Genomic DNA, 15,732 nt, shown 5'->3' on the forward strand with positions numbered 1-15,732 from the left:
ATTCTCCCATGACACTCGTATTAGCTCTGCTACAGGATCGCTGTCTTTCCAAATTGAGTACAGGAGACAACCTTCTCCTGTGTTATTGGTCCCTTTGACCGTTCCTTCCCCGGTAGCTAAACTAACTGCTCAGGAGCTCCAGGAACTTTGGATTCATATGGAAGAGATGCTCCAGAAAGCGGTTCAAAGATCCAAGAAGGCAACGGACGTTCACTGACGGGCGGTACCACAATTTAAACCTGGGGACAAGGTTTGGATGAATACCCACCATATCCATTTCAGGATGCCCTCTATGAGGATCGCTACTCACTACATTGGGCCCATCCCTGTTTCCCCTCAGGTGGGGTCCATTGCCTATCAATTATGCCTACCTGCCTCCTTGGGAGTCCATAATATCTTTCATGTCTCCCTCCTCAAGCCCCTAGTCCTCATGTGGCCTTCCTGGATGGTGCCAAGATCCCAGGAGATGTCCACCGAAGAGAACCATGTCTACCAATTGAAGGAGATATTGGACGTTTGACATCAGCACAAGAGATGGAAGTACCTGATCTCCTGAGAAAGGTACGGTGCGGAGGAGAATGCATGGGAGCCTGCCTCGAACATCCTGAACAAGAGTCTCCTGAGGGTGTTCCATGCTTTGCACCCCAAGAAACCCAAGCCCCTTGGGGTTAGAAAATGGGGTAGTGTTGCATTGCCGGTCGCTGGTCTATCCCGCAACTGGCTTCTCTTCTGGGTCAAAGGGGGCGCACTGACACCATGACTGGCTCCTGGACAAAGATGTGGCTGGCTGCTGTGCAGGCCTGATGCGCCGTGCTAGGAATGTAAATCAGCTGAGCATGGTGTCCCTAGGTGCATGCAAGCACGGCTCAGGCACTTTTAAAGGACCTTGGCAGGAAATCCACTGCATCATCCCTGAATGACATCACAGGCCATCCCCTATATAAGACCTGCTCTGCCCTGCCTCAGATGCCTCAGCAATAGGTCAAATTCCCTGGAGTAGCTGATTGCCTCTTTGTTCCTGGTTCTGGTTCCTGCTCCTGTTCCAGTGTCTTGTCTTTGTGTTCCTGGTTTCTTCCTGTGTCTTCGGAGTTCCTGCATTTCTATCTTATGGTTCCTCATCCATCTTCAGTGTCTTTCTGCTGTTCCACCTTGCCTTATTCTCCCTGGATTGACTTCTTGGCTTGACCTCGGTTTGGATTCCTAGCTTTGTCTTCATTTGGATTCCTGGCTCGACTTCAGATTCCTATTTGATGATGTTTAACTCTGCCTGCCCATGACCTCTGCTTGCTTTCATCTCTGCTTTCTGCTGCCTGTCACAACCATTGCTTGGACTGACTTTGTTCTAGTCCCAGTGGCCAACAATATCTTCTGCGATGGATTCATCTCTTCACGAGGCCCGCGCCTATGTCCAACCAGCCCTGGCACCCGAGGGCTCAACCTAAGGGGAAAGAGGGCTGGTGCTGGTAAAGTTCCTATTGGGCCTCTGCTCCAGCCAGCTCTGCCTGCCAATGGTGAGGATCTGCAGGGCCCTTCCCTGTTGGTAGTGCCAACCTCACCTCAGTCAAAGGGTCAACTTCCACAACATTTAGACCTTGTTTTGAGGCATGTATTGAAGTTGTCTATAAAGCTTAGCCTTTTCTTCCCCTTTTCTTGAATAAGTAATACTTCTGAAAAGGCAACAGTCTTCACCATGTACCTAACCTTCTTCCTCAGATTTTGGAAATCTTTCTGAACTGTTTGGATGCTGTTTCTAGCAAGGTCATTGGTCCCTAGATGAATAATAACATTGATTTTAGAGTCCTTACTTTCTTCTATAATTGCATTGATTATCTGGTTTGCACTTCTACCAGCTGAGGATCCTGGAAGGCATTTCCCTGTACGTACCAGGATCAGTCCAGGACACCTGGGTTGTGACCCCGCACCAGTAGATGGAGACAGATTAAAACTTGTGGGCGGAGCCATATATAAGCCCCTGTGCCAGTCACAGCCCCTCAGTCTTACTCTGTCTCCAGTAGGTGGTGCAGGTGTAGTCACAGCCTCTGGGTGCCCTGAGGACTGATTCTTAGTTTAGTCAGGGTTATTTTAGTTCTTTTACTAATTTTCTGCTCACTTTGTTTTTTAAGGTAAATTTTTAATTCTAATTCTGCTTAGAGTAGTTAAACGGAAGCTGTCCGTCCTGCCTCCCAGGGGGGTGGGAAGGTTCTGAGAGGACCATCCCCCCCTGGTTGAGGCCGCTGCTGAGGGTCGAGGACCCGAACTGCCAAAGCAGCAGCGTCGGGGTGACACCGGGGAGCCCGGTTCACTCACCCCCAACAGGAGCAGGAGCCCCAGGACCCTGGACAGCGGCAGGTTTGATTTAAAAAAAAAGTGTATTTTTTTATTTTTCTTTGTTTGTGTCGGCTCTCTCCGTTTTCTTCTTCGCCGGGGGGGGAAATAGGTCCTCGGTTCGGCGAGGGGAGGGGAGTTTTTTCGGCGCTTTAAATTTTAAATTTTATTTTTAATTTTCCTTTGCGTTCCCGCGCGACTGTGAGGATGCCTCGGGGTACAGTTTGCCGCGCTCTCCCGTGAGGGGATTTGTTCCGCCTGCGTTCCGGGCGGGGAGGGACCTTCTACAAAAAGCAGGGGGGTCCGTTCCCGGTCGGTGCGGTTGCCGTCGCGCACTCCCGCCGTTCCTGTCACGCCAGCTGACCCCTTCCCGCTCAGTGCGGGAGCGGCGGCCATCTTGGCTTCTGTTCATGAAGTCAGGCAGGAACCTGCAGGAGATTCTGCCGTGCCTCCCGCGTTGTCGCCTCAACAACGGTCTTCAGGGGGGGCTTCCACCGGGGGGGCTAAGTCCCCGGATGAGGATGGTGATGATTCGATCACCTCAGATTCGGAGTCCTCGTTTTCGGCGGATTTTGCCCTCCTGCTGCGCAAAGTTTTAAAATACAAGGGCCGCAGACGCAAGGAGCTGCATAGCCACTCCAAAGGGGACACTCCAAAGAAGAAAAAATCCCGGGATGACCCTGCGACAAGAAAACGGACACCAAGAGGTGTCCTGCAGGATACAGATACCGACTCCACCTCACAAGATGAGGTGGATCCGCCTGATGAGCCCCTGATGGGGGTCGATGGCGCGACGGGGGACAATTCTGCCCAGTCGGGGCCGGGCAAACCTTCGCAAGCCGGTGATGGGGACGACCCGAAGGTGGTACGTCTTTTCCGAAGGGACGAGCTGTCCCCGCTTATTCCGGCAATTCTCAACGAGTTAGGGGTTGAAGCCCCACCGACAGTTTCTCGCCCCGGAGCAACTATGGATCCAGTCCTGCTGGGACTCACTGGTCCAGCGGTAGCCTTCCCATTCCATTTCTCGGCATCGGATATTTTGTTTCGGGAGTGGGACACTCCTGAGCTGGGACTGAAGGTAACCAAAGCTATGGATAAGCTCTACCCCCTGCCGGAGGACGCACTGGAACTTCTTCGGCTTCCAAAGGTGGATTCTGCGGTGTCAGCGGTAACGAAACGTTCCACGATTCCGGTCAATGGGGCCACGGCCCTTAGAGACATACAGGACAGGAAGCTGGAGGTGCAGCTCAAGAAGATCTTCGAGGTCTCAGCATTGGGAGTCCGAGCTGCTATCTGTAGCAACTATGCCATGCGGGCTAGTTTGCGCTGGGCCCAAGTTCTACAGGCGAATGCAGGTCTTTCCCCTGAAGAGGCCACACAGGCGGATCGCCTAGAGGCTGCCATTGCTTATGGTGCGGATGCTCTTTATGATCTACTACGTACTTCCGCTAGATCCATGGTTTCTGCTGTCTCGGCGCGCCGCTTGCTTTGGCTTCGCAATTGGGCGGCGGATGGATCCTCCAAAGCTCACCTTGGAGCTCTGCCTTTCAAGGGAAAGTTATTGTTCGGTAAAGAGTTGGATGATCTGATGCTTTCTCTTGGTGAGAACAGGGCTTTTAAACTCCCAGAAGACAGGTCCAGAGCCCGGTCCTCTTATTCGGCCAGATCCCGGTTCCGAGGCAACAAGAAATCTCGTCCACAGAGGTCCTCGGGTCAGTCTTATCGCTCGACTTCTTCCCGGGCTTCTTCATGGCCACAGTCCTTTCGGGGGAAACGTTATGGCAGACAGGGAGGCACCCCGTCCAGCACGGGGCCCAAAGCCTCTCAATGAGATACGGCGGGTCCATTCCTTACGGCAGCCGCTGGCCTCCGTTCCAAACGTAGGGGCGAGGCTGACCTTGTTTTTCGAGGAATGGGCCAAAATAACTTCCGATCAGTGGGTCCTCAACATCATAAGACACGGTTACGTGTTAGATTTTGTACGGACTCCAGCAGACAAGTTCCTGATGTCGCCCTGCAAGTGCCCAAAAAAGACGACGGCAGTGCTAAGCACCCTCCGGCGCCTGGAAGATTTAGGAGCAATCGTCCCCGTTCCTCCCAATCAACAAGGCACGGGTCGTTATTCCATTTACTTCATCGTGCCGAAGAAGGATGGCACGGCCCGACCGATTTTAGACCTCAAAGGAGTAAACAAGTGTCTGCGTATTCCACACTTCAAGATGGAAACGATTCGGTCAGTGATTGCCTCGGTTCGTCCAGGCGAATTCATGGCCTCCTTAGACCTCACGGAGGCGTACCTCCACGTCGGAATTCAGCCATCTTTCCAGAGATTTCTCAGATTTTGCATCTTGGGCAGACACTACCAATTTCGGGCTCTTCCCTTCGGCCTCGCCACGGCTCCGCGAACATTTACAAAAGTGATGGTAGTGGTGGCGGCTCACCTTCGACGAGAGGGGTTCCTGGTGCACCCCTACTTGGACGATTGGCTGATTCGAGCCAAGTCCGAAACCTGTTGCCGTCAGGCGGTAGCCAGAGTCCTCCAGTTGTTGCAGACCTTAGGTTGGGTTGTCAATCTCAACAAGAGTCAGCTTGTTCCTACCCAGTCCTTGGAATACCTGGGAGCTCTTTTCGACATGAAGCAGGGCAAGGTTTTTCTGTCCGCGGATCGTGCACGCAAGCTTCAGTGTCAAGTGCATCAATTATTAAGTCTTCAGCTGCCGCTGGTTCGCGATTATTTATTTATTTTATTTTATTTTATTTTATATACCGGCAACCGTTTGCACATCGTGCCGGTTTACAGATAACTTACAACCAAGGATATATAGGCAAAGCCTTTACAAAGAACAGTTTGTAACAATAAACTCAGTAACATAGCAATAAACAAGATAAAAAGGTGGGGAGGAGAGGTATATAGGTAGACAAGACAAAGGGAGGGGGAGGGGGGAGGGAGAAAAGGATACATAAGGAAAAGATATGTACAGGGCTTTGAGGAAAATGTGATAAACACAGATTATTTATTATCTGACGGTTCTGGGATCTATGGCGTCCACACTGGCGTTGGTTCCTTGGGCTTTTGCTCATCTGCAACCATTACAATTTGCATTGCTCTCCCGATGGAAGCCGGTATCAGAAGAGTTCCACCTACCACTTCCACTCACGTCTCAGGCGCGGGAGAGTCTTCACTGGTGGCTCGATCCGGACCATCTCTCTTGCGGAGTGTCTCTGTTGGTCCCCGACTGGACAGTGGTGACGACGGATGCCAGTCTCTCCGGTTGGGGAGCGGTCTGCCTAGACAAGTCGGTACAGGGCCGATGGTCCTCCGTCCAGTCGCAGTGGTCCATCAACCGTCTGGAAACCAGAGCGGTGCGCCTGGCTCTGCAAGCCTTCCTCCCGTTGGTCCAAGGGAAGGCGGTCCGTGTGTTGTCGGACAATGCAACAACAGTATCATACATCAATTGCCAAGGGGGGACAAGAAGTCCACTTGTGGCGGAAGAGGCAAAGCTTCTGATGAGTTAGGCAGAGCGCCATCTCAACTCCATAGCAGCGTCTCACATAGCCGGGGTCGACAATGTTCAGGCGGACTTCCTCAGTCGACACCACCTCGACCCCGGAGAATGGGAGCTGACGGAAGATGCCTTTCATCTCATTTGCGATCGGTGGGGGCTGCCCCACATGGACTTGATGGCCACGTGGCACAACACGAAGGCTCCTCGGTTTTACAGTCGACGTCGGGAGCGAGGAGCCGAGGGCGTCGATGCGCTGGTTCTTCCTTGGCCAACCAACGTGTTGTTGTACGTATTCCCTCCGTGGCCAATGATAGGCAAGATCTTAAGGCGCATAGAGTTGCACCCGTCCAATGTGATCATGGTAGCACCGGAGTGGCCACGGCGCCCTTGGTTTGCGGATCTCGTTCAGCTGTCGGTGGATGCTCCCCTTCGGCTACAGGGGTTTCCGGGGCTCCTTCGTCAGGGCCCCGTTTGTTTGGAGGATGCGGATCACTTCTGTCTCGCGGCATGGCTTTTGAGAGGCAACGTCTAAAGAAAAAAGGCTATTCAGATGCGGTGGTAGCCACGTTACTGCGGTCCAGAAAGCAGTCTACGTCCTTGGCTTATGTACGTGTCTGGGTAGTTTTTGAGGAGTGGTGTATCAGCCGAGGGCTAGATCCCATTTCCGCTTCCGTCTCTGATATTCTGGCTTTTCTTCAGGCCGGTCTAGCCAAAGGGCTTTCTTGTAGTACCCTTCGTGTACAGGTGGCGGCGATTGGTTGTTTGCGGGGTAAGGTTCGCGGTTCCTCTCTGGCCCTGCATCCCGATGTCTCTCGTTTTCTTCGGGGGGCTAAACATTTTCGTCCTCCACTACATCATCCATGTTCCTCCTGGAATCTTAATTGGGTCCTTTCTTCTTTGTCTACGGCTCCGTTCGAACCCTTAAAACGGTCTACTCTTAAGGATCTTACTTTAAAGACCGTTTTCCTGGTTGCGATTACCTCGGCTCGGAGAGTCTCGGAATTACAGGCTTTGTCTTGTCGGGAGCCATTCCTGCGGATTTCAGATACGGGAGTTTCCCTGCGGACGGTTCCGTCTTTTTTGCCAAAAGTGGTGTCACCGTTTCATTTGAACCAGTCTATTGAGCTTCCCGCTTTCACAGGTGCTGAATATTCGGACCCGCAATGGAAAGAATTGCGGAAGTTGGATGTGCGGAGGGTTCTCCTCCGTTATCTAGAAGTCACTAACCCTTTCCGGGTGTCGGATCATCTCTTTGTTCTATTCTCGGGCCCAAAGAAAGGAGGCCCGGCTTCCAGGACGACAATCGCACGGTGGCTTAAAGAGGCCATCGGCTCAGCGTACGTGTTATGAGGGAAGCCTATCCCGAACGGTCTCAGGGCTCATTCGACAAGAGCTCATGCTGCGTCTTGGGCGGAATCTTCTCAGGTTTCGCCTCAAGAGATTTGTAGGGCAGCTACCTGGAAGTCCTTACATACCTTCATTAGACACTATCGGTTGGATGTTCAGGCTGCAAATTCTGGGGGTTTTGGAGAGAGGGTACTCCGAGCGGGACTCTCTGCTTCCCACCCTCGGTAATTTAGCTCTGGTACATCCCAGGTGTCCTGGACTGATCCTGGTACGTACAGGGAAAGGAAAATTAGTTTCTTACCTGATAATTTTCGTTCCTGTAGTACCAAGGATCAGTCCAGGATCCCGCCCGTACTGTTCTGAAGAAACGGAGAGTCCGCTCATTTCTTTGTTAACTATTCCGGTTATTGCTTCGTTCCCCTCGTTTTGGGGTTCTGTTCCGGTTGGGGGTCCTTGAATGGCTCCCTGTTAAGGTTAGTTATTTAGTTTGGTTGTTCTATTTTTTGTCTACTTTGACATTACGTATGACTGAGGGGCTGTGACTGGCACAGGAGCATATGTAGCTCCGCCCACAAGTTTTAATCTGTCTCCATCTACTGGTGCGGGGTCACAACCCAGGTGTCCTGGACTGATCCTTGGTACTACAGGAACGAAAATTATCAGGTAAGAAACTAATTTTCCTTTAATTATTTTGTTCTTCTTGAAATGATATTCCAAATTAGTGCCTCTAATGACAGAGTCTCCCAGCAGAAGAATCTTTCTATTATGACTTTTGTTTGTGTTATGGGGTTTTTCTGTGCATTGGATATCTTCTTTCCTTCCAGATACTACAGTGGTTTCCATTGCTGGGTCTTCTTCATTTTTCAATAGAGGAAAGGCATTTTGTACTTCTATCATTTGAGGAAGTAGGTGTCTCTCTGTTGCACATCATTAGTTCCTAGGTTTCTGGATGCGCTGTGGAAGTGGGGGCAAGTTCTCTGAATGTAATAAAGTGGGGTAAACTTATTTGATGGTTGCTAATTTCCATTCAGCCTCTATAATTGTAGCTAATTCTCATTTGAGTTGAGTCAACTCTTTAATTAGTGAAGAGAGCTACAAATAAATGGGGCAAGCTCCAAGCCTCCAGATGGGTTTGCCTTACGACAAAGGCACCACAGTTATTACATTGAATAATAGATATTTCAATAATGTGTTTTGATATGGAACACCTTAAATATGATTAAGATTTACAAAAGAGCTTATACCAATGATATTAATTATGCACCTTAACAAAACTATATACGAAGGGCAAGCCTAGGTGTGGGTGGGAGGAGTGGTAGGCAGGCAGGGCTTGTAACACTTCAAATTGTCTTTTTTAAAACATTTCTATTCAGCCACAATACACCATTTTGCCTTTTTTTCTCTCAATTAAATGACCCCCCCCCTCAGAGGCACCCAATAATATAAATATAGACAAAGGTTGTTCTTAGTTCAGATATTTTAAATAAGCAAACAATTCCACTTAGCTTTTAGATGCCTCATTCAGGAAGATCTGCAGATAATGGCAACGTCCTACTGGAAAATACTCGTTTTGAGGCAAGTGACTTATAAATGAGCCCCTCTCCCTACTGACAGTCTAATAGTAAACTTATGGGGCTTTTTTCTCTGTTATTTATTCAGCCACAGTACAATCTTTTGTCTTTTCTATTAATATCTCATAGTCTGATACAGTACACAGCATAAGCACCAGGTGAATGTTAACTAACAGGAAGCTGATGAATGCAATTTCTATTGGATGTTCTTTTTTTTTTTTTTTATTTAAATGTTTATTAATTTTCAATCAATGATTAACATCATGAACAGGAAAATATGTTTTACAACAAAAGCAAAGTTATATAAATATAAACTATTAACACCAATTCCAGTTGTAACATATTCCATAATATGAGGGATAATTCAAGAAAAAATAAAAAGAAACATTTCATACCTTAAGGAGAAGGAGAATACATTCATTTTTTACACACCATTGACCTTTAAAACCTCAGCCGGTGCCTGACTCTTATCAAAAAGAAAAGTTTCCAAGTGTGTTGGGTCTACAAAACCAAATTTTTTACCCCTATAATTAATTAAACATAAACACGGAAATTTAAGAAAAAAGGTAGCACCTATAGCAATTACCCGCTCTTTCAAAGACAAGAAGTGTTTTCTTCTTGCCTGAGTGGCTCTGGCCACATCCGGAAATATCTGCACTTTTTGTCCGCAAAACATAATATCTTTATATCCAAAAAATTTTTTTAACAATTTCTCCTTGTCTTGTTCAACTACAAATGAGATAAATAAAGTAGCTCTATTATTTATAACATCTAATGATTCTTCAAGAAAAGTTGATACACCCAATGTATCTGGGGCATCAGCATTATCTTTTTGCCCCTCTGTACCTTTAAGTGGATTTTTAATTAGGTAATAAATCTTCGAGATACTAGGGAAATCTTCCTCAGAATACATTAGAAACTCTCTTAAAAATTTTTTGAACATTTCCCAAGGTGAGAGTAGTCTAGTAATTGGAAAATTTATTATTCTTAAATTTTTTGATCTTTGTAAATTCTGTATGTGCTCTATTTCCTTATGCATAGTGATGCTATCCCGAATAAAAACATTTTCTGAAGATTGCATCAGTTGTATCTTATTAGTCATCTTTGTTATTTCCTCCTGATGTTTTTCTAATTTCTTCCCTTGATCTTCTAATTGGGTTCTATTAGAATTAATAGCTAACAACAAAGATTCATTCATTTTAGCAACATTATTATCTAATTAGATAATAATCTATTGGATGTTCTAAACTTGTCTCATTTAAGCAGTGACGTTTCAAAGGGGTTTTGCACATAAAAATAGCGCATACATGCGTAAGTAGGAAGTACTCTCGGATATGCTATTTTATAAATGTTGAGTGCGTGCATGTATTTTCCATTTCACTCATATATTTTGCCGTGGCTATGGGCATTCTGAGGTGACACATGGTAGTTACTATTTTGTAAGAGATAAATGCCTATACAATACTGAACTTGTCCGGACACTTTTACACCTGCTAATTCCCTTGCACAAGTGAAGTCAGGCTCGTCTGTTAGCTGCAAATTTTGGGTGGAAGGTCTGGGTAGACTGGTGGGGGTTCAGGGTTGAGTATTAAAGGGTCTAGATGACCTGGTGAAGGACTGGAAGAACTGATGGAGGTATTGGAAAACTGGTGATTTCATGTACGTGAGCAAATAAGTATTTTGAAAATGCTATGCATGCATACTTTATAAAATACCTGCCCCACTGATTAATTCTGGGAGGTTTTTCATACAGTGTCACAATTATTTCACATGTAAAATATTCTTGCCTATATTTATAAAACAGGTAGGAAAAGTATGTTTTCTTGCACTGAAAATATATGTATAATTCTAGCATTTACCTACTCATGGCAAAACACGTGCATGCTTAAGTGGATGCCCAGAGATTAATGCTAGTATCATGTAAACTGTGCAGTGGGAGCTATATGCTCTATTTATGTATGAAACCCCTTAGAAAATTCACTCCTATGGGAGAGGTTTCCACTAAAGGGAGTGTTTCTGAGAACTATACAAGCTGCTGGTGAAAGTTTGGAGAGGGACCCACCAGAAGACTCAAGAAGAAGAGGCCCAAGGCAGGAGTAGTGTTTCTCCCTCAGGAGAAATGACTAAAGAATAAGACCCTGGTCCTGAAGCCTGAGGAATCATCTGAGATCCCACCATGCGTGGCAGAGTTGCAGAGGGGGTGTACACTTGGGAAACCTGTGAATTTCTGGTAAATGGCTTCAGGAGAATTCTGGAGGCTGTCTGGGAAGGATTCACTTTACTTGCTGGTGAGAAGAGTCATATTCTGTCACAAAAAGTGAGTAATAATGTAACTAAAGTTGATGTGATCACGGAGAAGAATGTAGCTTATTGGGCAGTATTTATTATAGTTCCCTATATAAGGAAAAGAAGACATTTTGGTAATGTTTTATGTGTAGTTTGTGACTTGTTGCAGTCTTGCTGTAGACATTTGGGAGCCCTGATCAGATCAAAGTCTTTTAATAGCTCTGAATGCTGGAAAGTCCAGAATAAATGTTTGCTTTGTTGATGATAGCTGTGTGCGTGAGACCCTCCTTACCCTAGGCGTGGCTCCTACAGAGGCGATAACCTCTATAGATGGAAGGTGGAGAACAGTCAGAAGCGGTCCCCGATGTCACTGGGTTTCCCTTTCCAGCTTAGTGAATTTTGCCTGGCACCTGTGCCAGGTCCACTGCATCATCTGTTTCACCATCATTTTTAATGAACCCATCCAGACACTGGTGCTGTTCCCCAAAACAGGCAACAGAAACCACTTACATTTTAAGTTTATGTAAAGGGGTTACATGAATATGTAATACACCCCTAAATCTCAGTAAAGATTCCTGGACCATTTAATCAATCTCTTTGTGTCCTGTCCCTTAACAAGTTCCCAATCCTAAAAGGACATTCTCTCCTATCTCACCTGACCCCTCACCTGTCACCTTGACATCAAATGAGAAAGAATCATCTCTGGCATCACAGAGGTAGTCTCCAGAATCTTCCACAGAGGCACTCAGGATCGTAAGACGGTGGTGAGCACCTTCAGACGCCAGGGTCAGGTTCTCTGATTCATCAACCTCCAGACCGTCCTTAAACCAGCGAACCTCAGTACATGGGCGAGAAAGCTCACATAGCAGTTCAATTCGATCAAATGCCTGAAACTCCAATTTTCCATTGTCACCCGTGGGGTAAACAATTCTCACTGCAGGATCTGCAAAGAAAAAATATCCTGAGAGTTATTAACACTACAGATTCTCATACTGAGAGAAAGATCTCAAGAGTTATTAATACAACAGGTCCTGATAGACAGAGAAATATTCTGAGAGTTATTAACACTGCAGTGTCTGAATCAGAGAGAAAGATCCTGAGAGTTATTAACCCTGCACAGTCTGATACAGACAGAAAGATCCTGAGAGTTATTAATATTGCAGGGTCTGATACAGAGAAAAAGATCGTGAGAGTTATTAACATGACAGGGTCTGACAGACAGGGAGATATCCTGAGAGTTATTAACACTGCAGGGTCTGATAGAAAGAGAAAGATCTCAAGAGTTATTAATACCACACGATCTGATACAGAGAGAAAGATACTGAAAGTTATTAACACCCGCAGAGTCTGACACAGATAGAAAGATCCTGAGAGTTACTAATATCTCAGCATTTGATACAGATAGAAAGATCCTGAGATTTATTAACACCACAGTGTCTAATACAGAGAGAGAAAGATCCTGAGAGTTATTAACATCTCAGAGTTTGATACAGACAGAAAGATCCTGAGAGTTATTAACACAGCAGAACTGAAGCCAATCACGGTAAACCTAGAAGATATGCTAGGCCTGACTGACAAACTGAAGAGTAGTAAATCACCTGGACCGGATGGTATACACCTCAGGTTTCTGAAGGAATTAAAAAATGAAATTTCAGACCTATTAGTAAAAATTTGTAACCTATCATTAAAATCATCCATTGTACCTGAAGACTGGAGGATAGCAAATGTAACCCCAATATTTAAAAAGGGCACCAGGGGCGATCCGGGAAACTACAGACCGGTTAGCCTGACTTCAGTGCCAGGAAAAATAATGGAAAGTGTTCTAAACATCAAAATCACAGAACATATAGAAAGACATGGTTTAATGGAACAAAGTCAGCATGGCTTTACCCAGGGCAAGTCTTACCTCACAAATCTGCTTCACTTTTTTGAAGGAATTAATAAACATGTGTATAAAGGTGAACCGGTAGATGTAGTATACTTGGATTTTCAGAAGGCGTTTGACAAAGTTCCTCATGAGAGGCTTCTAGGAAAAGTAAAAAGTCATGGGATAGGTGGTGATGTCCTGAGGCACTCCACTGCCCACTCCCTTCCACTGAGAAAATTGACCATTTAATCCTACTCTCTGTTTCCTGTCTTTTAGCCAGTTTGCAATCTATGCAGTACTCACCCTGTACTAGTAACTATTTATTATTATTATTTAACAGTTTTATATACCGAAATTCTTGTAATGGTTTACAAATCAGTTCGGTTTACATTGAACAGAAACAGTGCTTCGGTAAATGGAAGCAATTACATAGAACATTAACAGAGCTTCAAATGTGAACAATTACAAAGAACTAATAATAAAATATCTTATTAACCAACAAACAAGCAGAATAACATTTAACATTTGTACAGAAAACAGTGTCCCAGAGAGAGTAAATATAATACATCCGTGATCGCAGAGGCTTAGGTCTTGAACTAAGAAACAGCAAACTAGTGGTTGACGCTAAGGTATTGCACCAAACTGAAATCATGGACAGAGGGGCATATAAGGGTGTCACTGTACAATATAATAAACGGCTAGTGGGGTGAGGATTAGGTAAGTGAACCGTAGTGAAGGCAACAGGAGCTAAGTAGAGGGACAAAATCTGGACATGAAATTTTTTGACTAAGGAGATAAAAATGAATAGGAAGGGTGTAACTGAGCCCTGAATCCTCGCCTGAGTCTTCCAAGTGTCCTGAAACCTCGTCCGAGTCTTCCAAGTTCCTTGAGTCCTTGTCCGAGTCTTCCAAGTATCCTGAAACCTCATCTGAGTCTTCCAAGTTCCACGTATCCTCGTCTGAGTCTTCCAAGTTCCTTGAGTCCTTGTCCGAGACTTCCAAGTATCCTGAAACCTCATCTGAGTCTTCCAAGTTCCACGTATCCTCGTCTGAGTCTTCAAAGTCCTGAGTTCCATGTCTCGTCTTGTTCCTGCCCTCAGCCTCCGACTGGCCTCATGCACTCATCGTTCCCAAGCAGTGGGCCTCCACCCAATGAATCAAGATTTGTGCCTCCTGAGCTATCACCTGACTCTTGGTTCCACCCTGCTGATTGATATACGCCACTGCCGTCGCATTGTCTGACAGGATTCAAACTGAGCGACCTTTCACCAATGGTAAGAGCTCCCTCAAGGCAAGCCGCATGGCCCTGGTCTCCAACCGGTTGATAGACCATGCAGACTCTTTCGTAGACCAGATACCTTGGACGGAATGGCATTCCATTTATTATTAGTCTTGCCATTAACTAAGGATCATGATTACCATTGTTTATTGTATTTGCTTTGATCTTGTTGGTATTTTTTGATATATATCATGTCTATGTTATTTCAATTTCTCTGTAAAGCCTGTTGCTGAATTATTGTTTATTGTAAACCGAGGTGATGTTTTTAACGTGCCGCGGTATATAAAAAATCACTAAATAAATAAAAATAAATAAATTGACAAACCACCCCCCAGCTGGAAAGGCTTGCATCGGTCATCATTACCACCCAGTCTGGGACCTCGAGGTCCATCCTGCAGAGAAGATTGGGAGACTGAAGCCACCAAGATAGACTCTCCCTGGCTACCCCCTCTAGAGGCAGCAGCAAGTGAAACTCCTCCAAGATTGGCTTCCAATGCGCCAGAAGCGCCCCCTGCAATGGCCTCTTTTGGAAAAATTCCCAGGGAACCAATTCCAAGGTTGAAGTCATGGAACCCAGAACTTGTAAATAATCCCATACTCTGGGAACTCACAACCGCAACAACCGGTGAACGTGCTTCTGAAGAGTTAGCACTCTTTCTTCCGACAGATACAATTTGCCTAACTGAGTGTTGAACCTCACGCCCAGGTAGTTCAGGGACTGCGTCGGGGTCAAATTACTGTTGGCCACGTTCACAACCCAGCCAAGAGAGTGAAGAACATTGCAAACTCTGCGTATCAACTGACAGAGATCTTCCAACTTTGCTGTGATAAGCCAGTCATCTAGATAAGGATGTACCAGGAGACCTTCCTTCCGAAGTGCTGCCGCTACCACCATCATCACTTTGGTGAAGGCGCATGGGGCTGTGGCCAGACTGAAAGGAAGGGCCCGAAATTGAAAATGTTGGCCCATGATCATGAATCGAAGAAAATGTTGGCACTCTGAGTGAATCGGAATGTGCAGATAGGCCTCCGTGAGATCCACGGAAACTAGGAACTCCCCCTTGTGAACCGCCGCTATCACAGAATGCAAGGTCTCCATCCGGAAGCGGAGGACTTTGAGGGCGGTATTCACCTTCTTCAAATCGAGGATGGGCCAAAATGTGCCCTCCTTCTTTGGGACTACAAAATGAATGGAGTAGTGTCACCTTTGAAGCTCCGCCAAGGGCACCTGAATGACTGCCCCTAAGTCCTGGAGGCACACTAAGGTCTCTCGTACCACCACCTATTTGCTCACCGGCCCGCAAGGAGAAATTAGAAAAAGATCGCGAATGGGCTGAGCAAATTCTAACACGTAGCCGTCTCTTATTATACTGAGAACCCACTGATCCTGTGCGATCTTGGCTCACTCCTGAGTCAAGCGACATCCTATAATATGAACGACTGAGTGGGCCGGCCTCACCTCACCTCAATGTGAGGACTTGCCACTGGCCGCAGATCCTCCTGGAGCACCCCGAAATGGCCCAAGCATGCCCCCCTAGGGGAAAATGACCTC

General features: G+C 46.3%; 1 protein-coding gene across 1 annotated transcript in view; it reads right to left on the reverse strand.

The window, feature by feature from the left end:
* Positions 1–8,968: 8,968 nt before the first annotated feature.
* LOC115082242 (obscurin-like protein 1) overlaps positions 8,969–15,732 on the reverse strand; it is a 65,417-nt gene continuing 58,653 nt past the window's right edge. The window contains exon 11 of the mRNA XM_029586490.1: positions 8,969–11,978. Coding sequence (XP_029442350.1) covers positions 11,647–11,978 — 332 coding nt within the window. The 3' untranslated portion in view covers positions 8,969–11,646. The remainder of the gene's footprint in view (positions 11,979–15,732) is intronic.

This window comes from Rhinatrema bivittatum, unplaced genomic scaffold (assembly GCF_901001135.1).
Source record: "Rhinatrema bivittatum unplaced genomic scaffold, aRhiBiv1.1, whole genome shotgun sequence".
Lineage (NCBI taxonomy): Eukaryota > Metazoa > Chordata > Amphibia > Gymnophiona > Rhinatrematidae > Rhinatrema > Rhinatrema bivittatum.